General features: G+C 46.5%; 1 protein-coding gene across 3 annotated transcripts in view; it reads left to right on the plus strand.

The window, feature by feature from the left end:
- The window catches only part of eIF2Balpha (eukaryotic translation initiation factor 2B subunit alpha), a 52,456-nt gene extending 31,630 nt beyond the window's left edge, over positions 1 to 20,826 (plus strand). For all 3 annotated transcript variants that reach the window (XM_069324407.1, XM_069324415.1, XM_069324400.1), the window contains 4 exons: positions 8,829 to 9,058; positions 9,750 to 9,894; positions 10,468 to 10,593; positions 19,756 to 20,826. In XM_069324407.1, coding sequence (XP_069180508.1) covers positions 8,829 to 9,058; positions 9,750 to 9,894; positions 10,468 to 10,593; positions 19,756 to 19,911 — 657 coding nt within the window. In that variant the 3' untranslated portion in view covers positions 19,912 to 20,826. The remainder of the gene's footprint in view (positions 1 to 8,828; positions 9,059 to 9,749; positions 9,895 to 10,467; positions 10,594 to 19,755) is intronic.
- Positions 20,827 to 22,237: the final 1,411 nt, after the last annotated feature.

Genomic DNA, 22,237 nt, shown 5'->3' on the forward strand with positions numbered 1-22,237 from the left:
ATCACAGAGATGTAATAATATTTGAATAGGCTAGAAAATGATTCCACTATTCATTGCGAACTTGAGAATAACTTGGAATGAAACTACCATTGGGTTTGTGGTCAGTAGATGACATAACAGAGAACTACCTACAGTAATAATTTTAGACTAAGTGCACTCAAATCCAAAAATAATACTTAACGTTGGTTTGTTAAAATATTTACGTCCCCGATATCATGTCTGATAGTCCCTGACGTTCACTGCTGTTAAAGGTCGATTACAGGACGTAATTATCTTGTCAGGCGTGAGATTGGTAATTAACACTGTACGACCACGTGTTGGTAACCACAATGGCTGCCCCTGGAGCTGTGCCTGTGCTCGTGGCAGAGTCGTGTCATAGAGAGACCCTTCTTCATCCCCCGACGCTCGGACACGCATGCGCAGAGACGCTCATAGCAATCTCGAGCTTAAACTAATTTGATTTGCTAGTAATTATTTAGGGAAATAAGGAAGTACGACTTATACTATTGTCACGAATAATGTATTGAATAATAATACCTCTTCTCGCAAGGCAATAGATTTAATTAACACTGCACAAATTAAACGAGAAGGGTTGACGTGTATTTAATTTACGTCGCAGTAATTTTTACTGGAATAATTAATTTGGTGGAATAGTCGAATCCAATATGCATAAGTACACAAAATGATTATTTCTTTCATAATGAAGAATATTTTTAGAAAGAAAGGACAATTAACTGAACTCTATAAATCTCCAACAACGTAGAAGATGTCATATTTCAGCCTGATATCTGACACACGGCGTCATGATGGCTGAAAGATTCTGGCAAAATTATGCCTTATTATAGAAACACCAACGATATTAATTCTACATGTTAGTGTTATTAGTAAATGTTAGTATTAGGAGTTAAGGGAGAATAAACTGTTGGTTATTTCAAACACCTTTGTTCCTTAGCTTGAATCTGTGTCCTCTTGTTCTTGAAGTTGCTGGTTTCAGGAATTCCTCTTTGCCAATTTGGTCAATTCCTGTTATTTTTTGTAAGTGGTGATCATTTCACCTCTTTTTCTTCTATCATTTAGCTTTGGCATATTTAACGCTGCAAGCCTATCTCTGTAACTTGTTTTTCAGTTACGGAAGACGTGTATGATTGTGTTTAAAAGTTTAGTAGCTAAAGTTCTAGTCATGGTGGTATTTGAAATAATGTTGATCATGAATTCCAAAACTTTTTTTTCCTTCTTATTATTCATATAATTTTCTGGGGGGAGCCCCGTCGGCTCCCCGGAGCTATCCCAGGCTGATATGCTAATGTCAGACTTTGGCATCAGTCATGTGTATGGAGTTCTTAGGCCTACCGGGGACCACGGCCAGAACCGGGTCCCCTCAGAGGCAAGAGGAGCAATGGCCTATAGAAGCCCCCGTGTAGTTGGAAGCATTCTATGTCTGCCATCGACCGGAACAGGCACCCAGAAAGGTAAGCGCCCCAAAACAAACCCCTATTCTGGTTAAAATTGCTACCAAAAACCGAACTAGTGGATAGAACTCCCCAACCGAAAACAAGCAAACTAGTGTGACGTCACACACCGCCGCGCCGCTGTCTGCGCAGCTCCCCCCTCCCCGGGAGGGGGAAGGGGGAGCCCCAGACCCCCCCGCGCCGGCTACCCACACCTCAGTTCTTGAGGCTGATGCTATAGGCGATGGTCGTGTGCTCTGGCTCCGGTGTCGCTACTGCACTGTGCTTTGCGTGTGGTGTTGGTTTTGTGGGTGTGAGAGCCAGGAGTTATCTTCAGTACTCGGGCTGCATGCGCCTAGGGCTGCCTTCCCTAGGTGCCCTGTAAGTACTGCTTTTGGGTCTTGGGGCCACCTTCCACAGGCTCCTCGGGGTCTGCCTCTGCTGGTCCGTTTTACCTTTCGGTTTTTCGGCCGCCTGTTGGGCTCTTGGGTGTTCTGTTCTCCCTTGTTACCGGCAGGTAAGAGGCAGTTTGCACTGGTAGGGGCGCAGGGTGCTGCTCAGCTTGTATTTCCCGACATCGCGGCCGGCTCTGTTCCTTGGGGTTTGCTGTCCTCTTGCGGGGTTTTGTTTTTCTTTTTGTTTTTGCCTGGTGGGGGGTTCTGTCATTTTATTCTGTTTGTTTTTGACCTTTTGTGTTCGGCCTTGCGGTTCTTTTCCCTCCTGGAGCTGTCTTCGGATTGGCTCATGGAGGATGTGGGGACGCTTGGGTCCGTCCCGGGGTCCAGCACCTTGTCCTCGGCTGCGCGTTCGTCAGCTGCCTTGTTGAAGCTGTTCACGCCGATTTTGCGGGATGCGGTTTCCCTGTTTTATGCTTCCCGTCTCGCGTGTCGGCAGGCAGTGCTGGGTTCCTCCGTGGAATCTGCTTGGGCTCTGGCTCTTAAACGTTCTTCACCTTTTTGTCCTCTCCTGTTTGGGGAGTCGGCCGTGGCGCAGTTTATTCAGGCTGCGTCGGCGGCTTGTCGTCCGATGTCGGACTTGTTGGTTTTCCGGGGGTCCCGGGGTGGGTCTTCCCGGAAAGGTCGTGCCAGGGCTCGGGGTTCCTCTCGTCGTGGTAGGCCTCTGGTGTCAGGTTTGGGGTTGGCTCCTGCGGACCCTCCCTCGTCTGGTCGGCGCGGTGTTCGCGCTGTGCGGGGTTCTGGGTCTCGTAAGGGTCGCCGGCCCTTTCGCGGTTTGCCCCCTTGACGGGGCGATGGGGGGGCGGCTTGCGCTGTTCACCCACACCTGGTCCCACGATTCGTGGGCCTTTCGGGTCGTGTCTCGCGGCCTGCGGTGGTGTTGGGTGGCCCCTCCCCCCTTTGGGGGGTCGGGGCTGGCAGGGCAGGTTTCTTCCCCTGCGCTCTGTCAAGTCGTCTTGGCGTGGGTACGCTTGGGCGTTGTCGAAACGACGTCGTCCCTCAGATGGGTTTCCCGTCTGTTTCCGGTTCCGAAACGGGACTGCGCGGACCTGCGGTTCATTCTGGACTTGTCCCGTCTGAACCCCTGGGTTCATTGCCCCTCCTTTCGGATGACTACGCTGTCTCAGGTTCGGCTCCTCTTGGAGCCGGGAGCTTGGATGGTGTCCCTAGACCTCCGGGACGCTTATTGGCATGTCCCGATTCATCCGCGGTTCAGGGACTGGCTCGGTTTTGTTGTGGGGCGTCTGAGTTACCGCTTTCGTTGTCTCCCGTTCGGGTTGAACCTGGCACCTCGCGTGTTCACGCGCCTTACACGGGTTGTGGTGGCTCGTTTGCGTCTCCTAGGTGTTCGGGTGTTGGCCTACCTCGACGACTGGCTGGTTTGGGCTCCCAGCCAGTCAGCTTGCTTGCTAGCCAGGGATTTGGTTCTTTCCCAGCTCGCCGAGTTCGGGTTCTAGGTGAACTGGAGGAAGTCCCATCTGGTTCCCTCTCAGGTTCGGACTTGGCTGGGTCTCGTTTGGGACTCTCGAACCGCCTCCTTGTCTCTCCCTCCGGAGTCTCTCCTGCGGCTGCGGTCCCGCCTTTGTCTGTTTCTGGAGGGCCCTCGGGTCACCCGGCGGTTGCTCGAGGGGCTGTGCGGGAGCCTGAACTTCGTGATGGTGGTCTACCCGCCGGGTCGGGTTTGGCTTCGACGGCTGTTCTGGTTCCTTCGGGGTTCCCCCTTCCGCCTCTCTCGCGATCGCAGAGTTCGACCCCCGGGGGCCTTGTGTCGGTTGCTGCGTCACCGGCTTCCTCTTCGGGTTTTTCGGGGTTCAGTGCCTTGGCGCCTACCCGAGCCCTCGCTCGATGTGTACACGGATGCGTCGTCTCTCGGCTGGGGTTTTGTGACCAGTGCTCACCAGGCCGGCAAGGGCGTTGGGGTCCGTCCTTCCGTCGAGCTCACAGCACGGTGCGGGAGTTCGCGGCAGTGTGGTTTGCTCTGGGGAGGATTCGGGTGGCCCGCGGATCGACGATTCGGCTCCATTCGGACTGCTCTCCGGTGGTTCATTGCCTGAACCGCGGCGATTCGATGCGGTCCTTGTCTCTTTGGGGTTGGTCGCTTCGGGTGACTCGTCTGCTGAGTTCTCGGGGTTTGGCTCTCCTGGCGGTTCACGTACGGGGCGTGTCCAATGTCTTGGCCGACGCCCTGTCTCCCTTCGTTCCCCTCTCCACGGAGTGGACGGTCGACGACGAGTCCTTCCGTTGGCTTTGCCAGACGTTCAGGCGCCCCGAAGTGGACCTCTTCGCGGCGTCTTCCCGTTTATGCGGCGCCCTTCCCCGATCGCGAGGCCGTCGGGGTCGATGCCTTTCGGCTAGACTGGTCGAGGTGGGGGTTCCTGTACCTCTTTCCCCTGGTTCGGCTGTTGCTCCAGGTCCTGACTCGCTTAGAGACTTACCAGGGAAGAGTTGTTCTTCTGGCCCCTTGGTGGCCGGCCCAGCCTTGGTTTCAGGCGCTGATTGCTCAGTGTCCGAACCCGAGGGTTTTCCCTGCGGCTCCGCCTCTTTCAGCAGATCGGGCCGGTACGTCACGTGGCTGGTTCGATCGTCTCCTCGAGTCTTCGCGTATGGTTTTTTTTACCCGAGTCTATCATCATCTCTATGGTGATCAGGTGGCCTCCTTGTTGGTGTCCCACCTGAGGGCTTCTTCTCGGCGGCAGTATGAAGTTTCCTGGCGGTCCTTCTGTTTCTTTTTGCGTCTTCGTCGTGTTAGCTCCTTGTCTGTTCGGGTGGTCTTGTCCTTCCTCTCGTGGTTGTTTCAGGACCGTCATCTTATGCCTAACACTGTCGCTTCGTATCGTGCGGCACTGGCGGAGCCGCTTCAGCTTGCTTTCGGTATCGATGTTACGTCTGCGCCGTTTCGCAAGCTGTCTCGTGCATTGTTTCACCTCCGGCCTGCTCATGCGTCGCCTGAGCCGTCCTGGTCTTTGGACAGAGTGCTCGCTTTCCTTTCATCTCCTCGTTTCGTTGTGGCCCCTTCGGTCCAGGATTGTTTTTCCAATGCACTTTTCTTGTTGGCTTTGGCCTCTGGGGGTCGGGTAGGGGAGCTTCATGCTCTCCTCCGGCGCAGGGGTTTCTGCTCTTTTGGTCGTGGTGATTGTTTTGTTCGTTTGCAGCCGTCTCCTTCTTTTCTGGCGAAGAATGAGACTGCTGCGTTCCGGAGGGGTCCGTGGGTGGTTGATGCTTGGTTGGTCAGGCCGGGGGTACATCATGTTTTGTGTCCGGTTGCGGCGTTTCGCCGTTATTTGCGCGCCACAGCTTCTGTGTCTGGGGACGCGCTGTGGGTTGATCCGGTTTCCCTTCTTCCCTGTTCGCGGGTTCGGGTCTCTCAGGTCGTCCGCAGGGTTATTAGGTCCAGCCAGCCTGCGGTCTATCCCCGTGCCCATGACGTTCGTAAGTTCGCGGCTCTTGCTGCCGTCTTTGGGAATTTGTCTTGGTCTGATATTCGGGCGCGGGGATTTTGGCGGTCGAACAGGGTCCTGGCTGCTCGTTACCTTGTGAATGTCTCTGGGCCTCGTCGGGCCTGTGTTGCTTTGGGTCGGCGGTTGCAGCCAGTTGTCTCGGCTTCGAGTTGAGGGGTGAGCGACGACCGCCTCCCGGGTAAGTCCCTCTTTTTTCTGTCTGTGGGTAGTTAGCTCCGGGGAGCCGACGGGGCTCCCCCCAGAAAACCAGCGTTGAATGTAATGAAACGCCATTTTCTGGGTGAGTCCCGGAGGCTCCCCGGCATCCCTCCCTCCCTCCGGTCGGCGGTTTTTCGCGTTTTTGACATCCAGCCTCAAGAACTGAGGTGTGGGTAGCCGGCGCGGGGGGTCTGGGGCTCCCCCTTCCCCCTCCCGGGGAGGGGGGAGCTGCGCAGACAGCGGCGCGGCGGTGTGTGACGTCACACTAGTTTGCTTGTTTTCGGTTGGGGAGTTCTATCCACTAGTTCGGTTTTTGGTAGCAATTTTAACCAGAATAGGGGTTTGTTTTGGGGCGCTTACCTTTCTGGGTGCCTGTTCCGGTCGATGGCAGACATAGAATGCTTCCAACTACATGGGGGCTTCTATAGGCCATTGCTCCCCTTGCCTCTCTGAGGGGCCCGGTTCTGGCCATGATCCCCGGTAGGCCTAAGAACTCCATACACATGACTGATGCCAAAGTCTGACATTAGCATATCAGCCTGGGATAGCTCCGGGGAGCCTCCGGGACTCACCCAGAAAATGGCGTTTCATTACATTCAACGCTGGTTTTTTTACCTTCCCTAAAACTCCCTGTGGACCCTTCACAACACACCAGTGTGCTGTGACACCTGGTTGAAAAATGTAGCTTGAGAATTTATTTGCAAACATTTTGACAGCAAATTTAGTTATAAGTCAACACGTAACTTGGAAAACATAAAAATAATTGTAAATATTTTTTCACGTGGCTGAGCGGCCCAATGAACCCAGTGTTTTTGGTCGGGAGCACACAGAGGTGCCAGACAGCTAAAGTACTAGTTAACACAATCGTATCCAGTTAACAATATTGAAGTCATAAAATCAATACATACTGTACAGTATAGGTATCCGGAAGATGGCAGTGCCATCCAAAATTAAAATATTTGTAAAAATTCCATTTATTGTCCAATTATTATCTCTTTCTGATCCCCATATCGATTATTATGGGGTTTGTTTTAAAATGCACGCCAATGTTTTTCTATTCTCTGTGGCTATACAAGGCTATACATAATGCTTTTGTGTTAATCAAGTACAGGGTACCTCGGTTTAAGAATTTAATCCATTCCTGGAGACAGTTCTTAACCCAAAAATTTGTAAACTGAAGCAAATTTCCCCATAGGAAATAATGGGAAGGGAATTAATCCGTTCCTGACTCCCCAAAAACTTCACTTCAAAGTAAATTTTATTCCTAATTCACCCAAATCTTCACTTAAAAAGTATGTTTAAGTTATTACTTACCCTTGCTGATGACTCCTGTTGGCATATGGAAGATGGTGAGGAGGGGGAGGAGGAGTGGTGTTACTGTTTGGAAGGGGAGTCCCCTTTCATTATAAAATCAGGCAGTGAAGATTTCTCTAGAGTTCACTCTCTAGCACGTTTTGCCTGCATACCACTAGGTGCTGGTTGTGGCTCACTGCTTGATTTTCTCACAAGGAAACGTTCCATTAAAGATTGTTTTTCCCTTTGTAACACTTGTCTGTAGTGAGACATCACATTGTCATTAATAAGATCAATACAACGGCCTGCTACAGCTTTATCTGGGTGATTCTTTTCAGCAAAACTTTGCAGTTCTTCCCGTACTGCACACATTTTTTTAATTAATGAGGAAGGGACATCTTCTGCCTCCTCCTCCTCCACTGAAGACTTGTGCTGCCTAGCTAGTTCAACAACACGTATACCATTTTCATGTTTACGAATGATCTCTTGTTTTCCTCTATGGTCATTCTCACACGTTTTCTTGCCTTGAACCTTACCATTGGCTTTCTTGGGACCCATGGCAAAATATATAACAACTTTTATGGTCAAATAGCCAAAAATCCAAAAAGAAACTGTAAATCCTTGAGAAGAATTCAGGCGGGATAGTCACCAGGCTCGAGGCATTGGTAAACTGAGGCGCGATCGTCGTGCCACCACGTGCTAGGTCGGCCGTACACGTATCAACAAACTCGCATCCCGAGGTAAATTTCGTATCTCAATTCAAATTTTCCGAACAAATCTGGCTCGTAACCCAAAAAGTTTGTAAACAGGGGCGTTCGTAAACCGAGGTACCACTGTACTACACAACTGATACCAAGAACTCATTTGTATTTACATTCCTCCAGTTCCACAAAGTTAGTCATTTGGTCACTAGTGTACTCTGAATATAAGAATTGGCCTCACAAAATTGACACCATCATACATGCTGGTGATGAACATGAGGATGACATCAGTTCTACTAGTGACAATGTTGCAACACCCAGACCATCAGGTGTGAGGTGGCCACTATTCTTTACTTTATGTACTTTATATTGTGGTATTGTTCTTATGTACTGTATAAAATATTCCTTTAGAGCATTCTATTGCAAACAGTTTGATACCAAATTGAACGATGTACAGTAGCACGAAAATTGAGGTAAGAAAGGTGAAAGGAGTATAAACATCACTCGCCCTACCTTGGGTTGCTCGGTGGCCCGCCTGCTGGGGCCGTGAAAGTGTTAAACCTGGCCATCACCAAGTGGCAGCAGCCCCACCAGGAGCTGCTATCTCGTCAACAATCCTTGGTTCTTTGCCTGATGTCCTACAATTTAGACTGCCCATTGAGTTTGCCACAGCCTGGTCCCATCACCTTCAATAATTAATTTTCTTGATCTTTCTAGGTCTACAGTGGAATTGGTATTTTCCCTTCCTTTAGCTTCCCAGGTCTTGGGTTATGCTTTTGCAGCGGATGCTTAATACCTGATCTGAGATTGGTGATCTTAAATTTTAACTCTTCCAGTCCAATTCTTTATATGTTGACCAGGTTGGAGGCATTTATGAGCCAAGTCATCCTCCTGTCTCCAATGTGGCCAATTCAGCCCTGGTGTTGGCCTAGTAAGGCCAACGGGCCTTACTAGCCCGTTGTCCTAGTCCTCTATCCTACTGAGTCACCACCTCTCCCAGCAGATTGGCAACTCGACCTGTTTTGATGGATCAAGGCTCTTTGCTGATCTTTGCATTTGGAGTTCTTAGGCCTTGTTTCCCAATGGTTGTATGGAGATCTACCAAGGACCCATTAGAAAAGGCATTTCATCATATTTAATAATTTTTTAGCATGCAGATAAGAAGTTAATTTATTTGCTCTTTTCACGGCATTTTAATTTCTTATATGACTTTAGGATTGCTTTTAAAATGTATAGAATAAGGAAGTTCTCTGTAATTTTAATTTTTGCCCATAGGATTTTGCCTCCTGCCGAGAAATTCTGCTGAGACGTGGGGAAGATTTTATTAAAAGTAAGCAAGAGAATCGCAAGAAGATATTGCGATCAAGTAGTAATTTAATTAAAGATGGCATGGTCATTCTTACTCACTCAAGATCACGCAACGTTCTGGCAGTCATGACAGAGGCTGCTAGACACGGAAGACAGTTCCATGTCTTTGTCACCGAGTCACAACCAGATCGCTCAGGGTAGGTGTTGTCATTTTTGAGGTATTTAATGTTAGTTCTATATATATTTGATTAGAGAGATCATGTATTTAAGAGGAGACCATATGGAGTATTTATCTCTTAACTTCAACTGTGTGTGGGGATGTTGTCATGGTCTGGCTTGTTCATCAGTCTGTTGTCAGAGTGTCAAACTGATAATTATAAATGCCTACAGTCTATTAGCAAGCAACACATGGACAGTGGAGGAACTGTTACAGGAGGGAGGGGAAGGTTCTGGTGAGCATGGTACAGAGCCAGGGATAGATTCTGGTTAGTGAGGTACGGAGGCAGGGATAGATTCTGGTTAGTGAGGTACGGAGGCAGGGATAGATTCTGGTGAGTGAGGTACAGAGGCAGGGATAGATTCTGGTGAATGAGGTACAGGCGGGAACTGTAAATTAAACGGAATACATATTTTAGACTTTTAAGTGTATCAAAATACCACAATAAATGGACAAAAATTAAAATGTATTAAATATAATTGACAGTCTTCTTAATTATGCAGTGTCAGAAAGTATATGCAAGTTAACTCATTCATGGGTTTGAGTAAATGAATCATAATGTATTAAATATTTTAACACTTTTCATTCAAAATAAATTTGGTTAAAATTTTCTCTAGATGTACATATTAAACATTTTACAAGGTTATTGATCATCCTTTTGTGTGTGGCAGGTGCAGAATGGCAAATGATCTGAGAGCAGCTGGGATACCTTGTACAGTGATTTTAGATGCAGCTGTTGGTTATATCATGGAGCGAGTGAATGCTGTGATGCTAGGTGCTGAAGGGGTTTGCGAGAACGGAGGAATTCTCAACAAGGTGAGTACACAACTGTAATTGTCCTGGACTTGTCATTTGCAATGAAGTTGATATCTTTAACTCCCGACCAGTTTTTGGACAAAATTATTGACAGTCTAAAGCCACAGTTTGCAGAGGTCTTTTTTGGGTACAGGAAATGCACTACTGCTTATCGTTCTTCAATGTACTCTTTCCTTGCACTAGAGTCTCAAGTTCATCATTCTCCCATACTGCAGGCGACGAGTCACAATAACGTGGCTGAAGTATGTTAACCAGACCACACACTAGAAAGTGAAGGGACGATGACGTTTCGGTCCGTTCTGGGCCTTTCTCAGGTCGATTGTGAATGGCTTCAAGATATTCTTGAGAATGGACATTCTCAAGTCACAATCGACTTGAGAATGGTCCAAGATGGACCGAAGCGTCGTCATCCCTTCACTTTCTAGTGTGTGGTCTGGTCAACATTCTCCCATACTATTTTTCCTTCCTCTAAAGTTTATCATCCTGTTGTGCTATTTTTTCTTATGCACATAAAATATCACCTTTAATAATTACTGTACCTCTCTGGTTTTAATACAACTATTTTGCTGATAGATTGGGAGCTGTACTGTGGCTACTCTGGCACACATGAAGAACAAGCCAGTTTATGTCCTAGTGGAGAGTTACAAGTTCATCCGTACAATTCCACTCAATAATTCTTCCCTTCCCAAAAAATATCTGGTAAGTAATAGTATCCAGCTTGAGAGTAATAATAAAAAATTTGCCTCCATCTACAGTATTTACTTTCTAATAAAACAAAATATTTAAGCGTTAACCAATTTCTTTCAAATAAAGTTCAAGGTGCAGCTTAAAATCTAGGCTTTAAAATGGCAGTATAAAATTAATTGACAAAATGAGTAAATTTTATGTCCCAGTTTTCCTCTTCTCTGTGGTTAGCTTTAGGGAGTTGACATTTGGCCGCTCCAGAAAAACCATCATTGAATGTAAGGAAACACTTCTTTCTGGCTGGACCTTGCTCCCCTTCCCTCATACCAGGCACATCAGTTTGTTGCCCTATGCTCTAGACCAAGGTACTGTGTGTTGTCACGAGAAACTGGCAGCTCCCAGTTAAGCCCAGCACATGTCTGTGGTCAGCTGTAATTAGAACAGCTGAATTTACTGCTGGGTGGATCGTTTGCTTGGGGCCGGATTAACCACTGTGCTGCGCCAACTGAGAAAACTGGGTCGGTGGGAAACTGCTCAAACCGAGAAAACACCTTTTGAATATTTTATACCCATTCAAAACGCTTGCGCGATAGGTTGTGTACGAAATGAACTCTTGGGACCTCCAGTGAGGCAGCCATCTTGGAAAAAATTCCCAGAATGTCCTAGGGCTGCTGGCTGGGTTAGTACTGAGTGAGCAACCATGGGTGGCACACGCACCTCTGGCTCCCAAACACCTGTCCAATGCGGTGTTGAAAGATTGCTCTCTGTCGGTGAAATTCAGACCTTATTGTTTGAAGAACATACGGGTCATGATATTGATGAAGCTAGGCACAACAAGGACCTAACACAAGAGTTGTATGCAAGTGATGCAGTACCGATGAGGACGATATAGCGAGCATATCCAGTTGTAGCTCTGAGCGCCACTTTTGCCCACCCATGCCATATCCAATTTTTATAGATGATACATAGATGAATCGTTTTCTGGGTTCAGTGATGATGCATCTGATACAAGTGGCATAGGTGAACAGTGTTACTGACTTCCATGGTGGTGTTTTCCATAGATATTTTCAAGAATAGCTGAATCTCTTCCAGTGAGGGACCTTACAAAGCGATCTTTTCAAGATTACCTTACAAATTGATCTTTTCCTATAATCTTTTAAAGACTGCCTTATGCTTGGCTACATACCACCTACAGGTACTAAAGCCAAGGGTGTATGTGAGTGCATTATTTGCAACCACACAGAACGAAGAAACGGGAAGCGAAAGTCTATCTGTACCTGGTGCAACAAGAGTGAAGTCGCGCTGTGTACCATGGACTGCTTCTTTGATTATCACTCACTTCCGAAATACTGAGTGTTTAATACAGTGTGTTACTGCGTAAATAGTGTGTGAAACTGTACATATTGTAATTTTAGTGAATTTCGAACAAGTAGTATTGAGACAATAAACATTTATTGTGGACACATTACTGACACATGTATCACGGTTCCATAGAACATTATGAACGTTCTACTGTATACATATTGTAAAGGACACAAATATGCATCATATACAACAACAACAAAATAAAACCGCATTGGAAATACATAGAACAAATAAGTGAAAATATATTTGTGGCAACTTGCGGTGCTTGAATGGCCCGCGAACCGCCTCTGGGAGCTTTATGCCCGGGAGCACAGCAAATACCTCCCTTCTCCACGTCCCCACAGCCAAAGTAAGTAGTTTTTTTTTTTTTTTTTTTTTTTTTTTTTTACATGTACAGTTCGTGTTCAGGGAAGGGAATTTATCATTTTACAAAGACCAACAAAATTTTTGCGAACACTTTATTTTATGCGAACAAGAGGAATGCTACAATAAACTCTGCGCATCACAGTGTAGCATCATCATGCGCATCACATCATCACAGTCATCAACCTTTAGAGGCCCTAAGCACTGAAAACATTATGATGCTTACTCCATAAACCGTATATGTAATTCATAATAAAAATAGTAAACCGTAAAAAACTGTGTGTAAATTCCAATGAATAAATTTCATTATATATATGAAACATAATACTTATTATTCCATTGTTTTCTTGCATTGAAGATATATATATCATACTAATTATATTACAGTAATACTGTATTAGTTATTTTTTTTATTTTTTTATTTTAAATAAGTTTATTATTGGACTGCAATTTAATAGGCCCTAGTTTAGCTGCAAATGTACCATGGTATATTGTAATTTCTGCACTGGAACAAAAAACTTTATGGGGTTTAAAACTTTATGAATACTTTACTTGAGTCCGGGACCTGGGGACCATTCAGGCTTGTTCGCATTTGAGTCCCTAAGCATATTTATTGTACTTAATTAATGGTTAATCCAGGGCTGGTTATTGTAAGAATCCCTGCTTCCTGCATTTCTGTGAGAGATGAGGGGCTAGATTTGGGGTATGGTCTCCAGTAGGTTATTACGGACTCCTAGGGCTAATGTGACGTGTGGTGTGACTCCGTGCGGCTAGCTTCAGGAAATCATCGAGGCCCAACTAGGAGGAGGCATTTCATTAAATACTGGTTTATGACTTGCAAGACCCTGGTCTGAGATGATATGTTTAGAGTTATCCACATGATTTGTAGGTATGGAGAGCCACTGAGGGATCCACCAGATAGAGAAGTTTTGTTAAATTCAGTACCAGAATTTGTCTTATTAAAAGCAGTGGTTTGTTTTGTTTTGCCTCTGACTTTATAGGCAATTAACTCAGTTTTGGGTTGATCTTCCACCTGTCTCATCCCAAATTCTTATCATAATTCCTTCTGAGTGCTATATTGTTGTTATGGCTTGGTGCTTTCTCCTGATAGTTCCTTTCCCTTCCCTTCCAACCTCCAAGCTTTCATTGACTGTGAGCACACCAAATTCAGATATTGGTTTGCAGTAAGTCATGCATGTCTTGGGTGCCTGGAATATATTTGAAGGGTCTGTAATACCCCATTTATACATGAGTGAGTTGGTGAGGAGCTGATCCAAAATTAGTGATTCATTGCACTTCATGCTCTATTTTAGTTTTGTACATAACTCAAGGGAAATGTTAACATTTTAAAGTTACATCTCAGAAGTAACTCTTTTTCATAAAATTTAGGGTTTCCTCTATCTCTTTATCTCCCCTTTTACTTCTAACTTTCTTACCTTCTGGGGAGAGCCCCTTCAGCTCCCCGGAGCTATCTAGGCTAATATGAATGTATTAGACCGTGGCATCAAAGTGAATGGAGTTCTTAGGCCTACTAGGGACCACGATCTAGAACCTGGCCCCCTCAGAGAGGCATGAGGAGCAATGGCCTATAGAAACCCCAGTGTGGTTGGGAGCATTCTATGCCTGCCATTGACCGGGTCAGGCACCCAGAAAGCTAGGCACCCTAAAACAAACCCTATCTGGTTAAAAATTGCTACTGAAAGCCGAACTGTTGGGCAGAACTCCCCAAACTAAAAACGAGCAAATGAGCACGACGTCACAACCGTCACTGCGCCACTCTGCACAGCTCCCCCCCCTCCCTGGGAGGGTGAAGGGGGGGAGCTCCAGACCACCTGCACTGGCTATCCACCCCAGTTCTGAGGCTGATGTGAGACCTGGTGGTCATGCGACCCTGGCTCCAGACATTGTCTAGTGCTGTGTTTTGTAGTGTGGTCCTGTGCTGTGGTGGTGTATGATCCAGGAGTAATTTCACTGGTACTTGGGTTGTATGCGCCTAGGGTTACCTTCTCTAGGTGCCCTGTAAGTACTGCCCTTGTGGCTTGGGGTTACCTTCCACAAGTCGCCTGGGATCTACCTTCGGGTTGGTCTTTTGCTGCTCGATGATTGCCCACCCTTGGAGTTAGTTGGGGTGTTTCATGCACCACTGTTTGCCTCTGGGTAGGAGGTAGCTTTGTCGCTGGTAGGGGCGCAAGGTACTGTACTGTGCAGCTAGTTTTCACCGTTATACAGTAGCCGGCTCTGTTCCGCCTGGTGACGTACTCGTGCGGGAATTTTTCATTTATTTTTGTTTTCTGCCTGGTGGAGGGTCTGCCCCTTGGTATTATTGAGTCATATATATATATTTTTGGTGGTCCTTCACTAGGATCCCATGTTTATCTTGAGGTTATCTTGAGATGATTTCGGGGCTTTTTAGTGTCCCCGCGGCCCGGTCCTCGACCAGGCCTCCACCCCCAGGAAGCAGCCCGTGACAGCTGACTAACACCCAGGTACCTATTTTACTGCTAGGTAACAGGGGCATAGGGTGAAAGATACTCTGCCCATTGTTTCTCACCGGCGCCTGGGATCGAACCCAGGACCACAGGATCACAAGTCCAGCGTGCTGTCCGCTCGGCTGACCGGCTTGTGTACTCATCACGGATTCAGCAATTAGTAGTTTGCTTGGTAGTTTGGAGTGCCAGTTAGTACCGGTTAGAAGCCCAGTACCTTGCCTGGGCTTCCCGTAGCAAAGTGTCTAAGGGCCCTGGAAACCCCATTAGAACTCAGAGATCTGATGGATGCGTCCCCGAGGTCCCATCTCACTTCGTGCGAGTTTGAAGCTTGCTCTGTCCCCCTTGTCTGATGGTGACAATCACCTGTTCTGCCTCCGTCATGCTGCCTGATCAGTCAGTGACACAGTCGACCCGGAGTCCTGTGAGTGGTATTCCTTGCTTTTACCCCAGTTCACCCAAACCACTGATCATGATATTCGGGTGCTGGCTGCTTCAGCATTGCATGCACGTTTTAGATTGCTGCAGCGCGCTAAGTTGGTTGCCCATCCGGATGCCCCGAGCCTGCCCCGTTTTACTTATAAAGACCCAAACTTTGGGGCGTTAGTCGCTTCGACTTTGGTTTAATCCATGCCCCCAAGTCATTCCCCCTGATCCTCCCCTTCTCCCCCCCTGCACCCGCCTCTGAAGCATTTGAGGGTTTTGGAGTCGGAACAGTGTTTAGTTGGTGGGTGAGACTCGGACAATTTAGGGGGATGCCCCATCCGGTGTGGGGATAGAGGCATTCGAGCTCCTTCCTCCTGCCGGTGCTTCTGGGTTTGACCATTGGGCCCCCTTCTTTCGTGCTTTTCCGGTGGACTCTGCCTTTTCTTATTTGAGGCAGAGGGTTTGGAGCACGGCTCAACCCCGGTGCTGGTGTACAAGTTCCTGGGGCGGGGGAGGAGCTGACTTGTGGGCTTGGGTCCCATTTGACCCAATTTCCCATACTATTTTTTCCCTTCCTCTAAAGTTTATCATCCTGTTGTGCTATTTTCCTTATGCACATAAATTATCACCTTTAGCACATAAAGTATCACTTTTAATAATTACTGTACCTGTCAGATTTTAATGCAACTATTTTGCTGATAGACTGGGAGCTGTACTGTGTCTACTCTGGCACATATGTTCCCGGATGCGAGAGGTTGACTTGGGGGCTTGGGTCCCGTTTGACTCCGCTTGGGTTTTGGTACCCTCTGAGTAGGGCTTGTTGTTACAGGGGGTGGGGTTTTTCTTATCCTCCCTCCTTGTGCGAGTTTGATATGGCATCAGCTCCTCCCCAAGCGAACCAGTTCGCTTCCTGGTTCCCTTGGGTTCTTTGGTCCTTTCCTTCTGTAGGTTTTCAGCCTCCCACATCCTACCTCTTGAGGTGCGGGAGGCCCTTGCGGTTTTCCTCCAACACAACCCAACTAATGGATCCTGCCTTTTTTGAGTTCGGTTCTTCCTTTCCTTACTGGGTGCATTATGAAGTTCCGAAGTCATCCTGGATGGCAGACTGTCTTGTCTTTTCTTTTTGTTGGGGACGTGGCATACATTCTGTTGGTCCCGCGCGCTTGAGTGGCGAGAGGCCCTTACGGTTGTTCAGGTTTACCTGGGGGCGAGTTTGTTCGCCCCGGCCCTTCCACGAGATGTCAGCCTGGTGCAGTTTCATGTGCAAGTTCCCTTCCTTTTGGTGACCCCTGGTAGCTGAGGACTTGCGTGCCCATGGCCATTTGGCTTCGGTCCTCCGTTTCTTTTCCCTTCTCGAGCTGTCTTCGGACTGGCTTCTGGAGGATGTGGAGGCCCTGGGTGCCAATCCTGGGTCTAGTGCACTGGCCTCCTCGGTGTGGGCGTCGGTTGCCCTGTTGACGCTGTTTGCGCCGATCCTGAGGGAGGGGGGTGTGTCTGTTCTTTGCTTCTCGTCTCGCATGTCGTTAGGCGGTGCTCACTCAATCCTTGGAATCCACTTGGGCCCTGGCTCTTAGGTTTTCTACACCTTTTGTCCTTTGCTGTCTGCAGTGGTGCAGTTTACAGGCAGCTTCTTCTAAGTGTCGTACCATGTCAGACTTGTTGGTTCTCGGGGGTGGGGGAGCCATGGGGATTCTTCCCTGAAGGGTCGTGCCAGGGCTTGGGGTTCCTCCCATCTTGGTAGGCCACTGGTGCCAGATTCGGAGCAGGTGAAGCCTTCGGAGCCGGCTATGTCTGGTCAGCACAGTGATTGCTCTGCTCATCAGTCGGCTTCTCATATGGGTCATCGGCCCTTTCACGGTTCGTTCCATTGACAGGGCAATGGGGGAGAGGTTTGTGCAGTTTGCCCACTCCTGATTCCACGATTTGTGGGCGTTTCGGGTTGTTTCTTGCTGCCTACAGTAGTGTTGGGTGGCCCCTTCCTCCATTGGGGGGTTTGGGGCTGGCAGGGCAGGCCTCCTCTTCTGCGCTGTCATGTTGTCTTGGAGTGGGTTCGCTTGGGCGTGGTCGAAACATTCTCGTCCTTCAGGTGGGTTTCTCACCTGTTTCCAGTTCTGAAATGGGCCTATGCGGACCTGCGGTTCATTCTGGACTGGTTCCATCTGAACCCCTGGGTCTATTGCCCCCTTCCTTTCGGATGATTACTCTGTCCCAGATCTGTCTGTCTTTTGAAGCCGGACGCTTGGATGGTGTCGTTGGACCTCTGGGACGCATATTGGCATGTCCCGATTCATCCGGGGTTCAGTGACTGGCTCGATTTTGTTGTGGGGCATTAGGCTTACCGCTTTCATTGCCTTCCATTCGGCTTGAATTTGGAGCCTCACATGTTCACATGCCTTACCTGGATCGTGGTGGCCCGTCTGTGTCTCTTAAGGGTTCGAGTTCTGGCCTACCTCGACAACTGGCTGGTGTGGGTTCCCAGTCAGTCCACGTGTCTGCTTACCAGGGATTTGGTTCTTTCCCCAGCTTGCCGGGTTCAGATTCTTGGTGAACCAGATGGAAGTCTCATTTGGTTCCCTCTCAGGTTTGGACTTGGCTGGGTCTTGTGTTGGAATTTCGGACCGCTTCCTTGTCTCCCTCTCCAGAGGCTCTGCTGCGGTTGCAGTCCCACCTACAGCTGTTTCTGGAGGGCTCCCAGGTCACAAGGTATTTGTTCTAGAGTTTGTGCAAAAGTCTGAACTTTGCCGTGTTGGTCTACCTGCTGGGCCGGGTTTGGATTCGTTGGCTGTTCTGGTTTCTTCGGGGACGTCCCCTCTGTCTCTCTCGCATTCGCCTGTCACAGTTCATTCCCCTGTCCAGGAAATGCACCGTCAGCGCCGACTCGTTCAGTTGGCTCTGCCGGATGTACAGGCTCCCAGAGGTGGACCTCTTCGCATTGGCATGGTCGAGGCACCTCCCGAATTATGTAGTACCCTTTCCCGACTGTGAGGCCGTCGGGGTCGAGGTGAGGTTACCTGTACCTATTTCCCCCAGTTCCGCTGTAGCTCCATGTCCTGGCTTGCTTGGAGACTTGCTGAAAGGGAGTACTGTAGTCCTGTTGGCCCCTTGGTGGCTGGCCCAGCCTTTGATTCTGGCGCTGCTTGCTCGGTGTCCGAACCCGGTGGTCTTCTCACGGCTCCACTTCTTTCACCAGATCGAAGCCAGTCCGTTATGTGGCTGGTTCGATCTTCTTAAGTCTTTGCGTCTGGTCTTTCTAACAAGGGTCTATCACCATTTGTATGGTGAGTAGGTGACTTCGTTGATGGTGTCCCAACTGCGTGTCTCGTCTCGGCGGCAATATGAAATTTCTTGGTGATCCTTTAGTCATTTCTTGTCCCTCCGTAAGTTTCCTTCAGTTTCGGATCAGGTTGATGCTTGGTTAGTTCGGCTGGAGTTGCATCATGTGTAATGTCCAGTTGCGGTTCTTCGCCATTACCTGCACACCACGGCCTTGGTGGCTGGAAACGAGCTTTGGGTTGATACAGTTTCCCTTCTTCCCAGTTCCAGGCCACAGGTCTCCCAGGTCATCCGCAGGATAATTGGGTTTAGAAAGCCTGCAATCTAACCAGCCTGCGTTCTAGCCAAAAGTCCCTCTTTGTTTTCATCTTCGGTTAAGTAGCTCCAGGAAAACCAATGTTGAATGTAATGAAACGCCATTTTCTGGGTGAGACCTGGAGGCTCCCCGACAACCCTCCCTTCCTCTGGTCGGCGGTTTTTGCGGTTTTGACATGCAGGTGCTAAACTAGGGGTGGATATCCAGTGCAGGGGGGAAGGGAGATCTGGAGCTCCCCCTTTTCCCTCCTGGGGAGTGATGAGCTGCGCAGACAGCGGCAAGGTGACGGTTGTGACGTCATGCTCGTTTGCTCGTTTTTAGTTTGGGGAGTTATGTCCAACTGTTCATCTTTCAGTAGCCATTTTTAACCAGATAGGGTTTGTTTTGGGGCGCCTACCTTTCTGTTTGCCTGACCCAGTCAATGGCAGACATAAAATGCTTATAACCACATGGGGGTTTCTATAGGCCATTGCTCCTCGTGCCTCTCTGAGAGGGCCAAATTCTGGCTCGTGGTTGCTTGTAGGCCTAAGAACTCCATTCGCTTTGACTGATGCCACTGTCTAATATATTCATATCAGCCCGAATAGTTCCAGGGAGCCTCCAGGTCTCGCCCAGAAAATGGCGTTTCATTACATTCAACACTGTTTTTTTGTTTTTTAATTTATACCTTCACTTTCTATTTGTTATTATTTATTGAATAACTCACCTTTGTAATGACCAAATTAATGTAACTTACAAGTCCTTATGAACAACCTTTCAATCATTGCAAATGGGATGTCCACATATGGCATTTTGAATTAGTAGATGTAAAGCTTCACAAATATTTTGTGTTTAAAACCCACTCCCTTAAACTTGAGAGCATCAGTGACTTGCATATACAATTGAACAAATAAGTGAGTCCCTTAATAATTTGTTAATTTTTTTTTTTATCTTTTTACCTCTCCTCAGCATCAAGCTTCTGTCTTGAATTCTAGCAAGGATCTGGTGAGTGAACACCCACTGGTTGACTACACCCCACCGAATAACTTGACCCTTCTCTACACTGATCTTGGGGTGCTACCAACGTCAGCAGTCACTGAACACCTCATCAAGCTTTATACATAGACAAAAACATCTCTATTGAGGAAAAGTTGTAAATTTATATACATAGCCAAATTGTTTGAGGTTTTAAAACTACAGTTGTCTAAGAAGAGGTGAATTATCTTGTGAGTACTGTAAAATTTCATATACTGTATTGTAATTTGAACTGTTACATTTAGTAAAAGAAATACATAATTTTTAAGAAAGTCTGCTATGTTAATTTTCTCAAGACAAATTAATAATAAATTCCTTGTTGAATACAGTATGTATGTGGAAACTTGCCGAGCCTAACAGTTTGTGTGTTAATCTATGGTTGCCACTAAATGAATGTAACACAGTACTGTACGTGTAACCTGCTATATATTGCTAATGTTAATTTTAAATAAATTCTAGTGGAACCTTATCTCCCTTTTTACTGAATTTAAACTCTTTGATAATGTGACAAATTGAACCTTTTGATATCACCTGTAGAATATATAAGATATAAAAATTGTGCATCATAGATAATAGTGTTCTCTTGTTGTGGTCCTGGGGTTGATGCCCCTGCAGCCTTGTTGAATTATTTCCCCCCCCCCCCCCCCCTTCAATTCTCCCAGTATTAATTTAGGAAATCATTGTAAATCAATAAGTGAATCATGTTATGGGAAGGCATGATGTCTTCTTTATCCTCAAAGCTATCAGACTGAAGTTTTTTTTTTTTTTTTTATATATATATATAAATATTCTAATTATAGTTCAGGCTGGACTTGAAAAGGTACATAGTCATAAAATATTTGATAAGACAAAATAATTTATATATGTCAACATAAACAACATTGTACATAATGTTACCTTTTCTGTATCAGCAGCAGTTTAGGATCTATATTCTGGATCAAAATCTATTATGACACAATACATGTAACAGAAATAATGTATCGACATAAAGTAGATTGTTTAACAGCAGAGCATTTCTTTACAACAGTAATCCTTAAATAAAGCAGACATTTCGTTAGAGGATCCCTGTATACCGTTGTGGTGTTAGTGTCCAGTTTACGGATTTCGTGCTTACAGGGCAGCTAGTCATCCCAAGGATAGTCTGCTTTCCTTGACTTAGAAAGACACTGATTCTACCTACTACATCAATAATCCAGCCACTAGTAGATCAAATTGTGACACTTGGGAGTTATGGTTAACAATGACCCAAGACCATGATAGTAATACATTGAAGCACAAAATAGAGCAAACAAGATACTAGATTTATAATAAGATTAAGCATCAGCAATATAAACCTGAATATTATCCTTCAGCTATATTTAGCACTGGTGAAACTCAACTTGACTACTCTGTGCAGTTTTTGTTGTACTATACAATGAACATACTCATTAATCTTGTCATGCTTTCTTTATTGAGTCTCAATCTTTGTAGGAAAGGTCCCCAATACCAGATATTAACCTTGCCATGCTTTCTTTATTATCTGGTATTGGGGACCTTTCCTACAAAGGTTGAAGTGTCTCCATTTACACTCGCTAGAGAGATGCAGGACATAGGTGATATGAAGGAGATTTTCAAATGGGTTAAGGACATATGGGGGATATAAACTGGGTTCTGAAACTGTCAGAACAGATTGAAACTCACAACATTGGATAAAATGATGTAGAAGAACCAGCCAGCCCTGCTGCTCCATTAAGGAGCTTCAGGAAAATCCAATTGCTTAAATATTGTAAAACAGGTTGATGACCATGAGTAGTGTTCCAGGAAACATGAAGGTATCATGAATTTGAAAAATAACCAAAATAAAAGTAAACGATATTCAAAATAACAGCAGGATAACAACGGAAGATGGCCACCGATATGAGGAAGGACAAGACAAAAGAGATTGATTTTAATGGCTTTGATGAGGAAAAAATTAGCAAGCATGGTTTGCACAAGTTGATGCAAATAGAGAACATTGTAAAATATCATGAGGAAATAATTAGGCATGTGAGACACTACAGTAAGCAGAAAAGTGCAGACATCAGACATGAAGATAAAGGAACTGAAGCCAGTACAAAACATGATTGATAGAAGCAAGTCCCTAATAATTTTTGGTTGCTAAGAAAAGGGTATAACATCTAGGTCAAAATGAACCACAGAAGAAGTAAAAGTCATACATAAAATTGTTGGATTAGTGAAAGATTTTACAACCAAAGATGACTTTGACTACAAAAGAATTGGTAGGTTTGAAAAAGGAAAAGGTTGAACCTTAACCCATGTACTGTAACCCTTCAACTGCGCACCACACCCAGGGTTGTTTCATTGATGCTACGCACTGCAACCAGTTTTATTTTAAGGTTTAGATAAGATTTAAAACTTTGGCATGGTAAATGAGGCA

The sequence above is a fragment of the Procambarus clarkii genome, chromosome 2 (assembly GCF_040958095.1).
Source record: "Procambarus clarkii isolate CNS0578487 chromosome 2, FALCON_Pclarkii_2.0, whole genome shotgun sequence".
NCBI lineage: Eukaryota > Metazoa > Arthropoda > Malacostraca > Decapoda > Cambaridae > Procambarus > Procambarus clarkii.